Below are 16,717 nucleotides of genomic sequence, written 5' to 3' on the forward strand. Positions count from 1 at the left end.
GGCAGCCCGGGCGCCCGGAGCCCCACCCCCCCGCCGTGTCACGGCCGCGCGCCTCCCTTGGCCCCGCCCCCTTGGGGAAAGCCCCGCCCAGGAACCCTCCGGGTCGCCCAATCGCGGCGCAGTTCGGTGGGCTGTCACCGCCTCCGCCTCCCCCTCTGCGCGCCATGGGCGGAGGAGGAGGGGAGCCACGCCGAGCGCCGCCCGCTCCGTTCGCCGCGCCATGGTGGTGGTGTCGCCGCGCCGCTAGGCTCGCCTGCGGCCTTGGCCGCGCGGCGGTGCCTCCTCTCTTCTCCCGCCGGCGGCCATGCCGAGCGGTGGCGCCGCCGCGGTCTCGCCCGCCGAGCCGTCTGCCGAGCCGCCGCTCCCCGCGCAGCCCGACATGCGGCTGCTGCGGCAGCGCCTGGCCGCGCTGCGCTTCGACGGCCTGCACGGCGACGAGGCGGCCGGCGAGGAGGGCGCCGCGGCCGAGGAAGAAGAGGAGGAGGAAGAGGCGGCGGCGGCGCTGCTTCTGCTCCCCGCGCCCTGCTCCGCGCAGCCGGAGCTGCCGCCGCTGGGCTCGGCGTTGCTGGCTCCGCCCGCCGATGGCGCGATGGCGGCCGCGCTGCCTCGCGGCGGCGGCCTGCCCGGCGAGCAGGCGGCGCTGCTCCGCCGCCGGAGCGTTAACAGCACCGAGTGCGTGCCCGTGCCTAGCTCCGAGCACGTGGCCGAGATCGTGGGCCGGCAGGGTGAGTGCGCGGCGACCCCCCACGCACACCTCCTTGTTACGTTGTCCCTTTTTTTTTTTTTTCACCCTTTCTCCCTAATTTTCCATTTTTTCCAACTCTTCTTCCCCTGATTTTCCCCTCTTTTTCTCCCTTTCTCTGTCAATTTTCCCCTTTTCTCCCCCCACCTTTCCCCCCCCAATTTTCCCTCTTTCTTTTCCCCTTTATTCTCTTCTTCCCCCCTCTTTTCCCTCATTTTCCCCCCCCCGCCTTTTCCCTCATTTCCCTTTTTTTCCTTTTTATCCTCCCCTTTTCCAACCCTCCTTGCGCATCCCTAAAGGCCCAAACAGTTAAGGGGAGGGAAGGGGAAGAAAGTGACTTCCCTGCCGCCTTTAGAAGGGGATGCAGAGGAAGGGACGAGGTTTTGGCAGATTTGAGGCTTTTTGGTAAGTACTCAGGTGAGGGTATCTGTGGCACAGCAGGTGTTTTGGGTGGGCTGCTTGGGCCTGCTTTGCTCTTTGGTGATGCTCAGCTGCACTTCAAAACCTATTATTATTACTATTATTATTATTTCATTTTCTTTCTTAAGAACTGTATTTGAAGGTGCAGCTGAGGTGACCTGCATGGGTGCCACCCAGCCCCCATGTGAGCCACTGGCTGGGGCCACGGCCACCACTTTCCTCCATCCTCAGGAGGGGCAGGAGCTGGCCTGAAGCCTCCTCTTGCTCCCTGCTCATCTCTTTTCATCCTCAAATTTCGTGCCCTGATCACACTGTGTTGCTCATGCCGCACTTGTGAGGTCGCACTCGGAGGAGCGAGCATGATATCCCCCTCCCCGTGCTCCGCTGGGAAGAGCCCTCCTGGATTTCCGATGAAGGAGCTGAGTGTGGGCGTTGGGATGAGCCTCTCCCTTCCCTTTTGTGGGGCTTTTGGGTTTTTGTTTCTCCTTGGCTGATGGGGCTGTGAGTTGTGGAGCTGTGTCTGATTTCTCCACATGAGTTTATGAACCGTTTTATTTTGTGTTTCTTTTTAAGTATGGATTGTATGTGCATTTAGGCTTATTTTCCCGTGTTCCTGAAGTGCCCATAGGCTTGTGTTTCCTCACCTTAAGCTTTAAGCACCTTGGGTGCATTAGAAAACCACAGTTCAGACCCCAAAAATTCACCTGGTGTGGATCAGATGTCCATTCACTGGCACCACATCCTGAAATACTGATATGTTGTTAAATAGCAGCGTGGCCTTCCTGTGTACCAACCCTCACACACTGGGCAGGCAACTTTCCCAGCTGCTGTTTGGATGCAGAAGCGAAAAATATCCTTTCCAAGAAAAAAATGCTTAAATGACTAAAGACTTCGATGGAGCCCCGTTTGGGGATGGGGGAGGTGGAAAACACAACTGCAAAGCTGCTATCTCCACAGTTCTCTAAAGGAGAAATGCAAAATATCAGGCGTTGAGGACCTACTAGACTGTCTTGGTTATTCATCAGGCAGGATTGCTCTCTGTAGAGTATTTTCAGGTACTTTGAGCCACTTAAAAACAGGACAGTGGCATTTGCATAAAAATAGGATCCTTGTTTCCGAGCAGTTCAGCTGCTGCTTCTGCTTTTATTTCTTATCTGATAAGCTGCTTCACTTGTGATAAAATATTTAGCCTCTGTGGAGAGAGGATCAGGTGATAAAGAATTGCAGTTACGAAAGAGGAATGAGCAGAGAGCTAGAGAGAAATGTTGGGACTTTTTGTGTGTTTTGTTTTTCTTACTTTTATTGTTACCAAGTATTTTTGCACAAAAATGTTGCTTAAGGAGGTCCTTCAAAGTTCTCACTTGTGAAACTTAATGCTTGCAGAGCTAAATATGCAGTTTGTGGTAGTGCTGCTGACTCTTTGCTGAGTTTCTTGGGGATAGTAGTGGGCATGGGGAGGTCTTGCAGGGCCCCCTGAAGCCATGTCCTGCTCCACTGCTCTGATTTATCTGCAGAGGAAGATGCTGCAAATTCTCTTCCTAGCAGCCTTCCTCACCAGTTGTTTTCTTGGCTGAATTCCACTTAAATTAACATCATGCCCAGCTTCTTTGTGCTGTCATACTTTATGCAATATATAATCATATAAGGAGAATGCAAGGTTGCTTCTGATGGATTCCAGCCCCCTCCCCGCCAAAGATCAAATTTCTGTCCGCTCTGTTGCGGGCTTTGCAATATATAAAAAGAACTTGCAATGTCTGCAGGCCCCAGGACATCAGTCCCAAAGTGCGGAGTTTGACCCGGGCTTTCTCAGAGCATGTTTGTCACAAGTACTAACCTCTCTGAAAGAGCAGCGGGGATAGGAATTTCACGGGATTCTTCATCCAAAATTATTTTTTAGCATAGGGGAAGAGAACTTCCAGGTGCTAACTGTTTATCAGACCAAAGGAACTGCTGTCTCAAATGTTTTTAACCTTGACTTGCTCCCACTTTTCCTGCTCACTCTCTTCCCCCCCCCCCCCCCCCCCCCCCCAAAAAAAAAAAAAGGGGGAAAAAAAAAAAAAAGCTCATGGGCTCTGATTTGAGCAGTATAATGTAGTTTTTTGTGGCCTTTGAAGTGGAGGAATCTCAAAGGTGAAGAACAAAGGAGAAGATGTTTGTATCCTTTTATTCTTGTTAAGGCATGTGACTGGGAGCCAGGAAAACCAAATTCCATTCATGGCAGCGCACAGGCTTCCTGCATGAATCCCAGCGAGCTACTGGATCCCAATCCTGCTGTCCGTGAGCCAGCCGCTTGGACTGCTAATCACAGCTTTCTTTGCTGTCAAGAGCAGTAGATGCACAAAGTTGTATTTTTTAGTTTTTTTTTTTAAAGCTTAAAAAAAAATTAAAAATTGATATCAAGAAAGCTGTGTTTCTGATGAGGTGACCTTATTGCTAGCCTGAAATAGGGAGCAAGCCCCAAATTAACTAAGCAGGTAGCCACACTAAAAAGATCTCTGGAGATTTGACTTAGGAGTTTTTGTTTTAATCTAAATTGCACAAAAGACTCTCAAAAAGCCTGCTGCAAATCACCTGGAAACTTGCTGTTGTAGGTAAATGTGCTGATGGTGATTTTCTGCAGCAACTTGAGAAGGATTTGGCAGGAATAAGGGGAATCTTCAGTGCCCCCAGTGCTCCTTGTATGCTGAGAAAAATGTCATGTTAAAACACTGAAAATTTTGTTCAGTAGTGCAGCGAGAGGGGAACACTTAAAAACACAAATGAAAAACCTGAAAGGTGCTGGAAGGGTCAAAGGTTTGTCCTATAGGGATCTCTTGCATCTCAGAGTGTATTCTCCAGTCTTAAGTAAGTTTATAGCTAAATGATGACTGCTAGAATATATTTGCTAACCTCTTTCAGCATTATGATTGTCAGAATAACATGATTTACCAAGTGCCTACATCACTGATTAAGCTGTCAATAGTGTGTTTTTTTGGTTGTTTTCTTTTTCTTTTTTATTTTTTTCTCCCTAAGACAGCAGTCAGGTTGAATTTAGTTAGCTCTGAAATCTAATTATTCTTTCCTGTATAAGAATAGTTCACACTGAATGATGACTGCAGAACTGGAAGTTGAAACCAGCCAGGAGCCTGCAACCCCCCATGAGTCAGACAAGGAGGAATAATATCATCCTCTGTGTGTGTGTGTGTGTGTGTGTGTGTTTTTTTTTTTTTTTTTTTTTTTTTTTTTTTTTTTTTTTATCGATAATGACAAATTCTCTTTGCACAAGGCAGCTTTGCAACTGTAACACCACTTTTTTAATGTATATTTAATGATCTTGGACTCCTTTTTTGCTGTTTGAATGTGGGCTCTTCAGTGAAAGATTACCTTACCTAAAATAGTCCTGTAATTTGAAACAACAAAAATCTGGTATCTGGTGTAGCTGACAGTTGAGTAAAAACAATTCCTCTCTACCTCGGAGAGTGGAAGCAATGCTAAAACAATCCTAGAACAAAATTACTCATACCTACATTAGCTGAGTACTGCATATAGGTGCCCTGTGCTAGGGTAATGATAGTTCTTTCAAAAAGACCTAAATGTCTGGTTTCCTATCCAGAATGGTTGCAGTAATCAAACTAAATAACTGACTGTGTTTATTGATAGGTTATTGAAGGCCGAGTTGTAAGAAGCAGTCAGCACATCAGCATAGCTATAGTTGTCTGAATAGGGATACTATTTTTTAAATTTGGGTGCTTAAGATTTCAGTTCAAAGAATAAGTTTAATTTGCACCATTGAAGCAATTGCATATCTCGGTCTCATTGTCGGTTGATCACTGCATACAATAAAGACCACAAATTAAATTCATATTTAAAAGAAAGGTGCTTGGCTAAATTATTTCAAATGAAAGTTGATAAGGCAGTTACTTTTTTTTTTTTTTTTGTCCAATATAAAAGGATTTTTATCATTAATCAACATTAAAGCTGGTGCACTTGGGCTAGAGTCAGGAGTTTCAGGACTTGCAGGCCACAAATTTGCTGACATAGTCTGTCAAAGTCTGAAGTTCCAGTGCCCTATAGGCCTGCATCTATATAACAAACAACACTTTGGTGCTGCTGTTTGTCATTTGAGCTCCATAAAGATCCACCTCAAATTGCAAAGTTTGTCAGAAAGTTATAGGTTCTGCAGCTGGGGTCATAAATCCTAAATGCTGCTGCTAGCTGGCTGAGTGGGAAGCACACCAAACACAGAGCACACTTGAGGCTTAGGGTTTTTTCTCTTTGTGTAGCCTGCCAAAAACTCTGTAGGTTTTTAAGTATGAATACCAGAAGTGAATGCCTGCATAAGTAAGATTTTTGAGTAAGACTGAAATTAAACTAAGAATCTTGCAATACTAATTCCTAATCTTCTGGACCTTTTGCTTTTCCTGCAAAACTGCCCTGTGCTAAAAGGTATGTATTAGGCTAAAAGGTTATGTTTTAGTCTAACAGCATAAACTTAGAAAAGAAGTCCATGTTAAAGTGTCTCCAATCTGCCCTAGATTAACCTGTTATAGTGGTATGAGAAGGCAGGGATAGATTTTTAAGTTGTCAGTTAAGTCTGCAGATCCTGTAAGCTTCTCTTACCCTTTCGCCCTCTCTTTTCCAGAAATTAAAACCACAGTGTATTAAGAGAAATGTACTTGTAAACAAAAAGAAAAGTTAGGTATCTCAAAGCTTTTAAATTTGTTCTTAATGTTCTCTCCCTATTCCTTTTCTTCTCTCCCCAAACAGACTGCCAAGTACAAAAGGACTTATAATTAAAGTAAAAGGCCTAAAAGCTCTAAATCAAACCTTTGTTTCCAGTTCCAGGTGCTCTTTCGGAGCATTGTTTTCCTTCCCTCCCATCCAGGTATCCCTTTAAGCTCATAAGATCTCGCCTGTGCCCTAAAGCCCCATTTCTCTCACTGGTGTGAGTAATGCTGGGGTCTGCACCAAGTTCTCTGCTATGCTGTAGAGTTCTGTGTTTAAAAACACAGTTTTATCAGCAGCCTTGAAACTGAGCTGTTTGATACAAACGAAAACTTGCAAGACTTAAACTCTTCCTTTTATAGACTATCCAAAAGGCAGGTTGAGTGGGGTCCTTCTCAGTGTCCTGCTTCCTTTTGTTCTCAGAGATCTGCTTCATTCACTAGACCACGCTAAATCACTTTTTGTGGACATCTTATTTTTTCCCTATAGTCATTTGGTCTGTGGGAAATACTTCTTTTGTGCTATTCTTCTGCTGTTGTATCTTTTTACTTCTGCTCAGCAACTGCTACATTAGAGATCTGGTGTGAGAGTAGTCCAAGTAATTAATAATACAAGTTGCTGTCCTCTGGTTCTTTTGCTACATGTAACTTATTTACTGAGGTGCCATCTGTATTGAGAATCAGAGTATTCCTCTCTCTGTGCAATTGTTAGTTGGATAAGTTGTCCCAACTTGACATGCAGAAGGAAGCAGTCTGCAGGCAGATGACTTTGTTCTTAGCTGCATCAGGATATACACACACACACACATGTATGTATGAGTTTGCATATGCTATTCTTGAAGCAGGGCTGTTTTGTTTTCCAGGGAAGATTAAAAACCCCAGAAGCTCCAGTGAGCAGGCTTTCCCTGAAGACCTTTCTCTAACGTATCTGTGACTCTTGCAGCTTCCTTCTCTTCCCATCTGTCAGCTCAGCAGCAGTGGGGCTAAAGTCCAGAGCTCTTGCTCTGTGTACTCTGGCATTGCTGAGCAGTGAGCTGGGATGCCTTGGCTTTTGGCTTAAGATCCTTGATTTCCAGGTTGTCTCCTTTGTTCCTAGGCAAGCCCAGGCCTGCGTGGCTCCCAGCGTCTGCCGCATACGCCCTGGGGAGAAATCCCTACGTTTATTTATGGTGCCTCCTACTTCAGTCAGCACCTGGGGTGCTCTGTGCTGAGCCTCTGCAGAACCTGAGCTTGCTGTTTGGGAAGCATCTTGCCTTTTGCTTTCTGCATTTCAGTTCCCAGCCAGGTGATTACAAGCAATAAAGTCGTGCATCGTCTTTGTACTTGTATGTGCAAAAATGTAAAGCCATTGCGGGAAAGTGGTCGGCCCTTAGAAATGGGCAAGCATGGCAAAATTATAATGGAAGCAGTGTAGGTTGCTATCTATAGAATGAGTCATATAGAAATGTTCCACAGTTGGGCACAGGGATTTGGTAACTGCAGTGTAACTAAAAGCCCTTGATTGCAGTGGTAATTTAATGAGGGGGTCGGGAGGTGGGGGAAAATGCCTTTGGTATAAAATGCTTTTATTTTTATTGAAAGACCTGTACGTCGTCATCTCTTCTTCAGGAATAACTTGAATCATCCTTTCTCCTATACAGTCTGACTTACCTACTTGTAGCATTGCTTATCGAGTTGTTGTTAGAATTAAAGTGAAGGACAGGTGTTACCAAGGTGCGGCACTTGGGGTGTAAAGCACTTGTCTAGAGCTATTAATGTAGCTATAGTCCATAGCAGAGCCCCAGAACTTCACTCCTGAGTTCTGTGTTGTAACAGTGTCTGTGTTTTATTTCAGATTTTAACTTTGAAAATCAGCTCTCTTTTGTGGATTCTCATTATGAAACATCCCTAGTGTGTTAAATTGGAAATTTCACTTAAAAAGTGGGAAAAGCCTTTGCCTAGAGACTTTAATTCTGCTTTACTTGCTTGTTTCTCATAGCCGCCTATAAGGAATTTTAGCTTGGATACCACCAGGGAATTAGATTGCTTTGGCTTAATAGATGAGCAGAACAGCTATTGCTCAAAATCTTACCTGTATCCATGCTGTCCTGCATAGCTTGTCCTTTTCTTTTTTGCACTGTCCTGTTTCCAGATCTTGAGCAAACCACAGCAACAAGCTGTGTCCATCTCTTGATGTATTTGTTAGCAATCTATGTCTAGCTTTCACATGGGAGCTCCAATCTTGCTGGCTAATTAACCCAAATAATGATCAGAGCATTATTTATACTCCAGAATGCTAAAGAGAAGCTGATGCTGTTGCTGCTTGGTCTAGTCTGGGTTTTAGAATGGATATTCTGCTTGTGGTGAGGTCTGTCTGGGAGCTTATCCTCTGGCTGTAGCCTCGTATAAAAACAAATGTGACCTTCTACAAAATTTTGTTTGTAACTGATAATCTGTATCAAGTTTAGGCTTTCTAGTCTCTTAAAATGGTATAAAAATAAAATGTAAAAGCTGTGTTTTTACAACCCTCATTCCTAAAATGAAAATGCTGAATGGGTGGAAAATTATTGTCTTGAGTGCACAAATCTAGGGTTTTGGACAACTCAGCATCTTTTACAAGCGTAGAGAAATTACTTTCTTCATTTTGCTTGGATCAAACAACTGCGTGCAGCAACCAGTTGGAAAAAAAAATTATCAGCACTTGAAATCTTCCCAATCCATGAATAAAACCAAGGTGTGAGATGAATTAGCCAGTCTTAGGTTAGAGGCCATAGTAACCAGATTCAGTTTGCGAATGGAACGGAGTACAGATAGTATTTCATATGACCCTAAAAAATGATTGCTGAGTGGCAAGAATCCTCTTGCCTTAATGTTTTGTAGCTCTAGACCACTTTGAGAGGTTTAGCTACCAAACAACCTAAAATCAAATTTCATTTTCTATCCAAATGCGGTTTCACAGCCATATGTCTAATAAATGGGTGTGTGTGTGTGTGTGTGTCAGTTCTCAAATGTATAAATTGTATAAGCCTTTTTAGCCTTGTAATCACTAAGCAGCACTGTCTGTATTAAAGCAAAAATAATAATACACCAGTGGGCATGAAGAGCTCTTTATAAAACAATTTAAAGCTGTTTCCCACCTGCACAGAAGGTGCAGGTCCATGGAGAGTGCGTTCCTGCTTGCTCTCCTTGGCTTGTGCTGCAATCCTGTACCTTCCGCGAGGCTCTGCCCTCAACTTGGAGGCCCAGGATTACCACAGGCTCTGCTAGCAGTTAATCATTGCGAGGTGATGTCCCCTCCTTGCATGGTGTCAGCTTATTACAAAATCAGTGGTCAGAGCGCTAAAGGCTGCACAGAGTGGAGGCTGTGATACAGTAGTGCTTCTCGTCATTAGTGGGGAGCTGCTGAAAATATATATTCCTGTGAGACATGGCTTTCTCTTGAGTGGCACCTCTCCTGTGTTTGCTCTGGAGCCAGGGTGGAGGATGCCAGATTCCCACTGCTGCCTGCGGGGGATGAGTTAGTGATAATGCAGCTTCAGGCAGTTAAAGAAACCCAAGAGGTTGGTCATCTAGGCTCCTTTAGCTGGGTACCCTGTCTGTGGCAGGGTAGGAGCACAAACGGGGCTCTTCCTTGGATTTCAGGTTCACAAAGACTACTCTTTTAACTGTATTTTTGCCCTCAGTGAGTTCCAGCCTTCCCTTGAGATAAACTGTTTTAGGGGTGCTCTTTTCCCCCCCCCATAAATCACATTATTTGGAGGAACACGATTAAACGGGTGCAGAGTTAAGAAGGTTTCAGTTCTCGAACTTGAGCTCCAGAGCTCCTAATAAGAACTCTAGGAGGAACACGAGTATAAAGTCTGCCCCTGCTTTTACACACTGTATTTTGCTAATGTTCTTGCTCAGAAGCACTAGGGACTGGATTTCCTTGGGATAAGGTATGTTCTGTGCCACATTGGCATATATTGATGGAAGTTGGTAGCAGGTCTCCTTAGATGGTCTGAGATGGTCTCTTAGAGTCCCTGGCCCTTGAGTCCTGGTTTCAGTGCTTGACTTGCTGCCTTTCCAGACAGCTCTTGGAACAGGTGAGGCCAGCACACACAGAGCTTTGTGGTCACTTCTGGGGAGTTTCCCCAGTGGAGTGGATCGTCTGGTGCCTGGTTTAACATATTACATCCTGTTTATGAGGTTCAAAGGTAAAATTGAAGCGAGGTCCGAGCCGGCTGTTGTTGCATGGCGAGCGCTGCGTGTGCTGTGGTTGCTGCTGCTGCTCTTTTTCGTGAAGAAATCGGCTCACACCAGTGTTTTTAGTAAGTACCTGGTGATTTTTGAACTAGGACATTGTGGCTGAAACTACTGCACTCGGTGACATAAAAGCTCGGCAAAATCACCAATTCCATGGCCCTGTCTTGAATCTAGGCCTGTTGCCTCTAAAAGGACAGCTCAGAAGGATGTTTGCTATAATATTTTAGCCCGCGCTTTTAGATAGTGTTAATGGCAGCATGCAAGGTAAGTGATAGCCTCTTTTGGAGCTACTCTGAAGTTACTTGGGGACTGTAATGTTTGTAGCACATCTAAAATGTTTGGTCAGATCATCCTCTTGAGGGAGAAGTGGGGACAAGAGTGGTGCCCATCGACACCCAGTGAGCCCCACTGCTGGGGTTTGGGCTGGACTCTGTTCTTCATATGCCGCTTAAGCAGACAAGTACTAAATCTTTTGTCTAAACTTGGGAGTTTTTTTCCTGCTTTAACTATAGACTTAAAACAAAAAAACAACCCAGCAACCTTGCTACTGCCTTAACTTTAGCATGAAACACTCCATCTGAATTCAGTCAAACCACCCAAATGCTTAATTAGGAAGGCTTTGGTTGTCCTAACATTTAAATAACTTTAAAAGATTTGATTAGAGCAAAGATGCAAACCCACATTTGGGTTTTTCCATCTTTCTGCATTTCAAAATCTCTGTAACAATACTCTGATTTATTGAGGAAGTGTGGGGCTGTGTATTTACTTTTTTTCCCCCTGTCTTTTTTCAGCTTTTGCATCTGAACTCGGGAGGTTGAGAAACTTCTTGCTTCATACGGTGGCCACATGACTTAATATCTGGCTGGTTTCATGCCAGCTTGGAAGCAGCGTGTCTGGATGCGAGAGAGGGGATGGGAGCAGCCGTATCGGCACCTCAGAGTGACTAATAGGAGCGGGTAGGAAACAGCAGCTGAGTAAAAACAAATTGCAAGATCATTGCTATGATCTTGTTTGGGTTTGGGTTTTTGTTTGTTTATTTGGGTTTTTTTTGCTCCTTGCAAGCAAAACTGAGCTGATGTTGACCGACTCATTCAGAAATCTTGTGTTTCTTATGTGGCAATTTCCTTCCAACTTTGTACATAAAACTTTGAGTTGACCTTGACAGTCTTGTGGAATCAGCTTGTTTTTTTTGAAGCCAATTTTTAGATGTTTAACAGTATTGTTCTGGTGAGGCTGGGAACAGAAGGACTCTTGGCCTGCATTTTCTAGGCATATGTCCCCTACCTTAAGAGGAGCTCTGCCCACCTTGGCCAACGTGCCCTTCTGCTGTCCAAGGAGGGGAGCCGAAAAGGTTCCTCTTTTGGTCTGAATTGTTGGGAAATGCAGCTGTTAAAAAGTAAGCTGTGGGAGCTTTCAGCTGAAATGAGAAATGAAGCTGAAGGTACAAGTTTTTAATGGAATTTTAGTTTCTAAATCATCAGGGAAGCCTAGTTAAAATGTAAACTATGAAGTTGGGCCAGGCACTTTGAAAGCTAGAATTACAGAGGCTCTGAAGTGTGATTTATAATACAGAGCTTAAAGAAGAATGTATGGTAGGTAGTCCTAGCATTTAAAAAATAAAATAAAATAAAAATAAAAAAAACAACAACAAACAAACCCCCCCCCCCCACTTTTTTCTGCAATTTATGAAATCAGGAAATAGAAGTGTAATTGCACACCAGTCCACCTTCTGTGGCTGTAGATGCTCCTTACTGTATGGAGCTGCATTGCAAACGTGGGGACAGAAACTATTGAAATTAGGGGCTCTGCCCCTTGTGAAGTGCACAGAAATCTAATGGCTTCAAAATACGGCTTCTTTGCTGCTTTCATAAAGCCTCTGACATCAGAGCTCTCCCTTTTCCTCATTTTTAGAAGATCGGACATTGACGCCCTCCCAGGTGGGCTTTTGTGAAGGGCTGAGGTCGGTGGTTGTCTTTCCCCTCTGGATGCTTCATTCTCCACAGTCTGGCTCTTGGGTAACCAGTAGCTCTTCTCGGGCTGGGATCTGGTGGCACCAAACCACTTACTTCCCCTGCTGAACTTCTCCACCTGCTTCCTGGTGGAGGTGGGACCTCTGATAGCCCCCTGGATGCTGAGGGAGCCCTGCTTCTGCCATCCCTGCATTCCTAGCAGGTCCCTGTATTTGCTGCTTCTGTCCTCGAGTGCACTTGCGTGTCCTTTGAGATGTACAAATGGTGTCCCCAGGTATAAGGGATCCACAGAGCACCAATTTGAGAGATCGTTTGGCAAACCTGTGGAGAGCTGTTCAAGGTAAACTAGGAAAACAGGAACACGTTTCAGTCTGCGTACAAAGTGATACTTAAAACACTTGCTCTGTAAATATTCCTTACAGAATCCCAGAATGGCTGAGGTTGGAAGGGACCTCTAGAGATCATCTAGTCCAACCCCCCTGCTCCAGCACGGACACCTGGAGCACATGGCACAGGGTGGCATCCAGGCGGGTTTGGAAGATCTCCAGAGAAGGAGACTCCACAGCCTCTCCGGGCAGCCTGTTCCAGGGCTTTGTCACCCTCACAGGAAAGAAGTTCTTCCTCACATGGAGGTGGAACTGCCTGTGTTTCAATTTGTACCCATTACCCCTTGTCCTGTCACTGGCCACCACCAAGAAGAGTTTGGCCCCATCCTCCCTACGTTCACCCCTCAGGTACTCGAACACGTTAATCAAATCTCCCCTCAGTCTTCTCTTCTCCAGGCTAAACAGGCCCAGCTCGCTTAGTCCCTCTCTAGAAGCTCCATGTCCTTCTTGTCCTGGGGAGCCCAGAACTGCATCCAATACTCCAGGTGTGGCCTCACCAGAGCTGAGTAGAGGGGCAGGATCCCCTCCCTCGACCTGCTGGCAACGCTCCTCCTGATGCAGTCAGGAGCCCATTGGCCTTCTTGGCCACGAGGGCACATTGCTGCCTCATGGTTAACTTGTTGTCAACCAGGACTCCCAAATCCCTCTCCATGGAGCTGCTTTCCAGCAGGTCAACCCCTAATCTGTCCTGGTGCCTGGGATTATTCCTCCCCAGGTGCAGGACCCTGCACTTGTCCTTGTTGAACCTCATGAGGTTCCTCTCTGCCCAACTCTCCAAGCTGTCCAGGTCTCTCTGAATGGCAGCACAGCCCTCAGGAGTGTTGGCCACTCCTCCCAGTTTGGTGTCATCTGCAAACTTGCTGAGGGTGCACTCTGTGCCCTCATCCAAGTCATTGATGAACAAGTTGAAGAGCACCGGGCCCAGTACTGACCCCTGGGGGACACCACTGGTCACAGGCCTCCAGCCAGACTCAGCCCCATTTATCACCACCCTCTGGGCTCTGCCATTCAGCCAGTCCTCGGTCCACTTCACAGTCCACTCATCCAGTCCACGCTTCCAGAGCTTTCCTATGAAAATGTTATGGGCAATGGTGTTGAAAGCCTTGCTGAAATCAAGGTAGACAACATCCATGGCTCTGCTGTCATCCATCCAGCCAGTCATCCCATCATAAGAAGGCTATCAGATTGGTCAAACACAACTTCCATGATGGAGAGCGGTTGAGCAATAACCCCTGCCAGTTCCCTCAGCACTCTTGGGTGCAGCCCATCCGGGTCCATAGATTTGTGGGTGTCCGGTTTGCCTAAATAATCCCTAGCCTAGTCCTCCTGAACCAGGGGAAAGTCCTCATCTTTCCAGACTTTCTCTCTTGTCTTGGGACTCCGTAGCTCATGGGGACTAGCCTTAGCACTAAAGACTGAAGCCAGGAAGGCATTGCAGTCGTTTTGAGATGGGGTGCCCTTTGGAATAGTAGTTGGTGAGACTTGCTTTCCAATTCTGTTGAATATAGGCTAAACTGAATTAGAATTGAATCCAGGGGACAGTCCTGCATGTCATGAATGGGATTTTTAATTTGGTGCTACCCATTTTTTCAGCCCTAAAATGAGTAAAGGTGCTTACATGTGTGCCATGGCAAGACACTGTGAGCATCATAGGGAAGAGCCTGCTGTTACGGTGTCCTAGCAAACTGTGCAATTTGGCTCCCAAAACCAAAGACAAAAGTTTCATTGGCTGTTTGCTCATCTTTCAGGCTGTATTTATATAACTAACAAAAATATTCCTAGTAGGCACATTGTATGACACAGAGAGCTTGCTGCACCCAACAAAAACTGCTTCAGCTCTGACTTGTCAGTTCAACGAGTGGCTATTTCATCTCACAGGGAAGTATAAGGTTGCAAAAACCCTTATGGGGAAGAGGAAGCAAACACAGAATTCTCAGTAAATAGCTCTCATCTCTATCCTCTGTAGTTGTAATACAGGCCCTGCTCTCCCTTGTGAATATTTGGTTTATTTTTTACTGAACCCTTTTCAGTAAATGGGTTGGGGTGTCAGGTTTAAGGATACGTGTATGTATTTGTGTTTACTCCTTTTCGAAGAGTTTAGAATGAAAATCGTTAATCTTAGAAATAATGAGAAAAAATATAAATCTACTGCTATTGCTCAGATAATGATGAATGTATTTGATGTCTAGGAGGAAAAGCAACACCCGTTAATTCACTGTCTCATAGAAATGATGGAGATGATGAACAGAAATGGCCCAGTAAATGTTGCTGGAGCAGTTTGTGGCTTTAAGTGCTAGAAATTTGTTTGGAAAGTAATTCCACGTTGTTTACCGCTTTCGCTAGTGTGGCTTGCAGAAATGAAAATAGCTGCCTCTGGTTTCACCCTACAGTTTCTTGAAACTCTCAGCTTAAAATAGATTGCTTTCTTGTGGCTTTCTAAACTTAGACTTGTTGCTAAACTTGCATGTGTTTCCTTTAAACAGGTTGCAAAATAAAAGCACTGAGGGCCAAGACAAACACGTACATTAAGACCCCCGTGCGTGGAGAAGAGCCCGTCTTTGTCATCACTGGACGAAAAGAGGATGTAGCCATGGCCAAAAGGGAAATTCTCTCCGCTGCTGAGCACTTCTCCATGATCAGAGCATCGCGCAACAAGAACAGCCCTTCCCTGGGAGGGCTGCCCTGCACTCCCAACCTGCCGGGGCAGACAACGGTCCAAGTGAGGGTGCCTTACCGCGTGGTCGGGCTGGTGGTTGGACCTAAAGGAGCCACGATCAAAAGGATTCAGCAGCAGACGCACACCTACATTGTCACGCCCAGCAGGGACAAGGAGCCTGTCTTTGAGGTGACAGGAATGCCCGAAAACGTCGATCATGCCCGCGAGGAAATCGAGATGCACATAGCCATGCGCACCGGGAACTACATCGAGCTCAACGAAGAGAACGACTTCCATTACAACGGTACAGACGTGAGCTTCGAAGGAGGCACTCTGGGATCTGCTTGGCTTGCTTCTAACCCGGTCCCTCCCAGCTGCCCCAGAATGATTTCCAATTACAGAAACGATAGCTCCAGCTCCTTGGGAAGTGGCTCCACAGATTCCTATTTCGGAAGCAATAGATTGGCTGACTTCAGCCCTACAAGCCCGTTCAGCACAGGCAACTTTTGGTTCGGAGAAACGCTGCCTTCGACGGGCACGGAAGATCTGGAAGTCGACTCTCTTGCGTACGACTCCTTACCACCGCCTTCCCAAACAATCTGGACCCCTTTCGAACCTGTAAACCTGCTCTCCGGCTTCAGCGGCAACCCTACTGGTAGCGTCAAACCTCAGCGAAGAGGGAGTCAACCGTCTCCCCCTCACCTGTCTCCAACGTTTCCCGAAAGCCTGGATCACCTGCTCGCCAGGAGAGTGAGAAGTGATCCGCCTGGCACAGGCAACCACGCTGGCCTTCCAATTTACATCCCTGCTTTTTCTAACGGTACCAACAGCTACTCCTCTTCCAACGGCGGCTCCACGTCCAGCTCGCCGCCCGAGTCGCGGCGCAAGCACGACTGCGTGATCTGCTTCGAGAGCGAAGTCATGGCGGCCCTCGTCCCGTGCGGCCACAATCTCTTCTGCGTGGAATGTGCCAACAAAATCTGTGAAAAAGAATCGCCATCATGTCCTGTTTGCCAGACATCTGTTACTCAGGCAATCCAAATCCACTCTTAAATATATAGAGATATTATTATATATGGAACTTTTAAAACTCTTAAAGGCATAGGTGTAATGGTACCCTCTAGTAAACTTCCTGATGATTTCTGACTGTTGGGCTTTCTTGGGATTAGGCTAAAGTCAATAAATTTATGCTTTCTGAGTAGAAAGGCTGCTATGGTAACACTAAGCCTAGGTGGTCTCTGTCCTGTTGGGTTTAAGCAGATGGTGAGTCCAGCAGATATGCATCTGGTCTAATGCTGTAGGGACATCTCGAGCAGTCACCATGCTGTAAAACCAAATTTTACAGGCTTTCTAAATGATTGTGTTAAGCGTTTTACTCGTGTGCCCTGGCAGCAGTGAACCTCGTAGCCAGAAGGGAGGAGCAGTGCTCTGCTGTGCAGACTTGTGGCATTACCGGTATATCAAACAACACTTCCAATGCTGCCTTCTTTACACTGCCAGTTTTGAAAAACAGGTTTGGGGAATTTATTTTTTCTTTATGCAATAGCTTATGCCTAATTCTTCAATGTTGCAAATACTTTTTTATCTTTTTCTTTTTTTTTTTTTCAAAGCAGAAT

The 16,717-nt window shown here is 45.8% G+C and overlaps 1 protein-coding gene across 1 annotated transcript; it reads left to right on the forward strand.

The window, feature by feature from the left end:
* Positions 1-304: 304 nt before the first annotated feature.
* Positions 305-16,272, forward strand: LOC104565904 (RNA-binding E3 ubiquitin-protein ligase MEX3C). The gene is made up of 2 exons (XM_088536304.1): positions 305-725; positions 14,929-16,272. The coding sequence occupies exons 1-2, from the start codon at positions 305-307 to the stop codon at positions 16,152-16,154; spliced, it is 1,647 nt and encodes a 548-aa protein (XP_088392430.1). The 3' UTR covers positions 16,155-16,272.
* Positions 16,273-16,717: the final 445 nt, after the last annotated feature.

Source organism: Tinamus guttatus, unplaced genomic scaffold (genome assembly GCF_059628265.1).
Source record: "Tinamus guttatus ecotype Peru unplaced genomic scaffold, ASM5962826v1 Tinamus_guttatus_pri_ptg000656l, whole genome shotgun sequence".
Taxonomy (NCBI): domain Eukaryota; kingdom Metazoa; phylum Chordata; class Aves; order Tinamiformes; family Tinamidae; genus Tinamus; species Tinamus guttatus.

Bases quoted from the DNA above. Each gene is read 5' to 3' on its own strand.
- LOC104565904 (XM_088536304.1), top strand. From the start codon at position 305: ATGCCGAGCGGTGGCGCCGCCGCGGTCTCGCCCGCCGAGCCGTCTGCC. The intron at 726-14,928 runs GTGAGTGCGCGG...TCCTTTAAACAG, and splicing joins CGAGATCGTGGGCCGGCAGG to GTTGCAAAATAAAAGCACTG.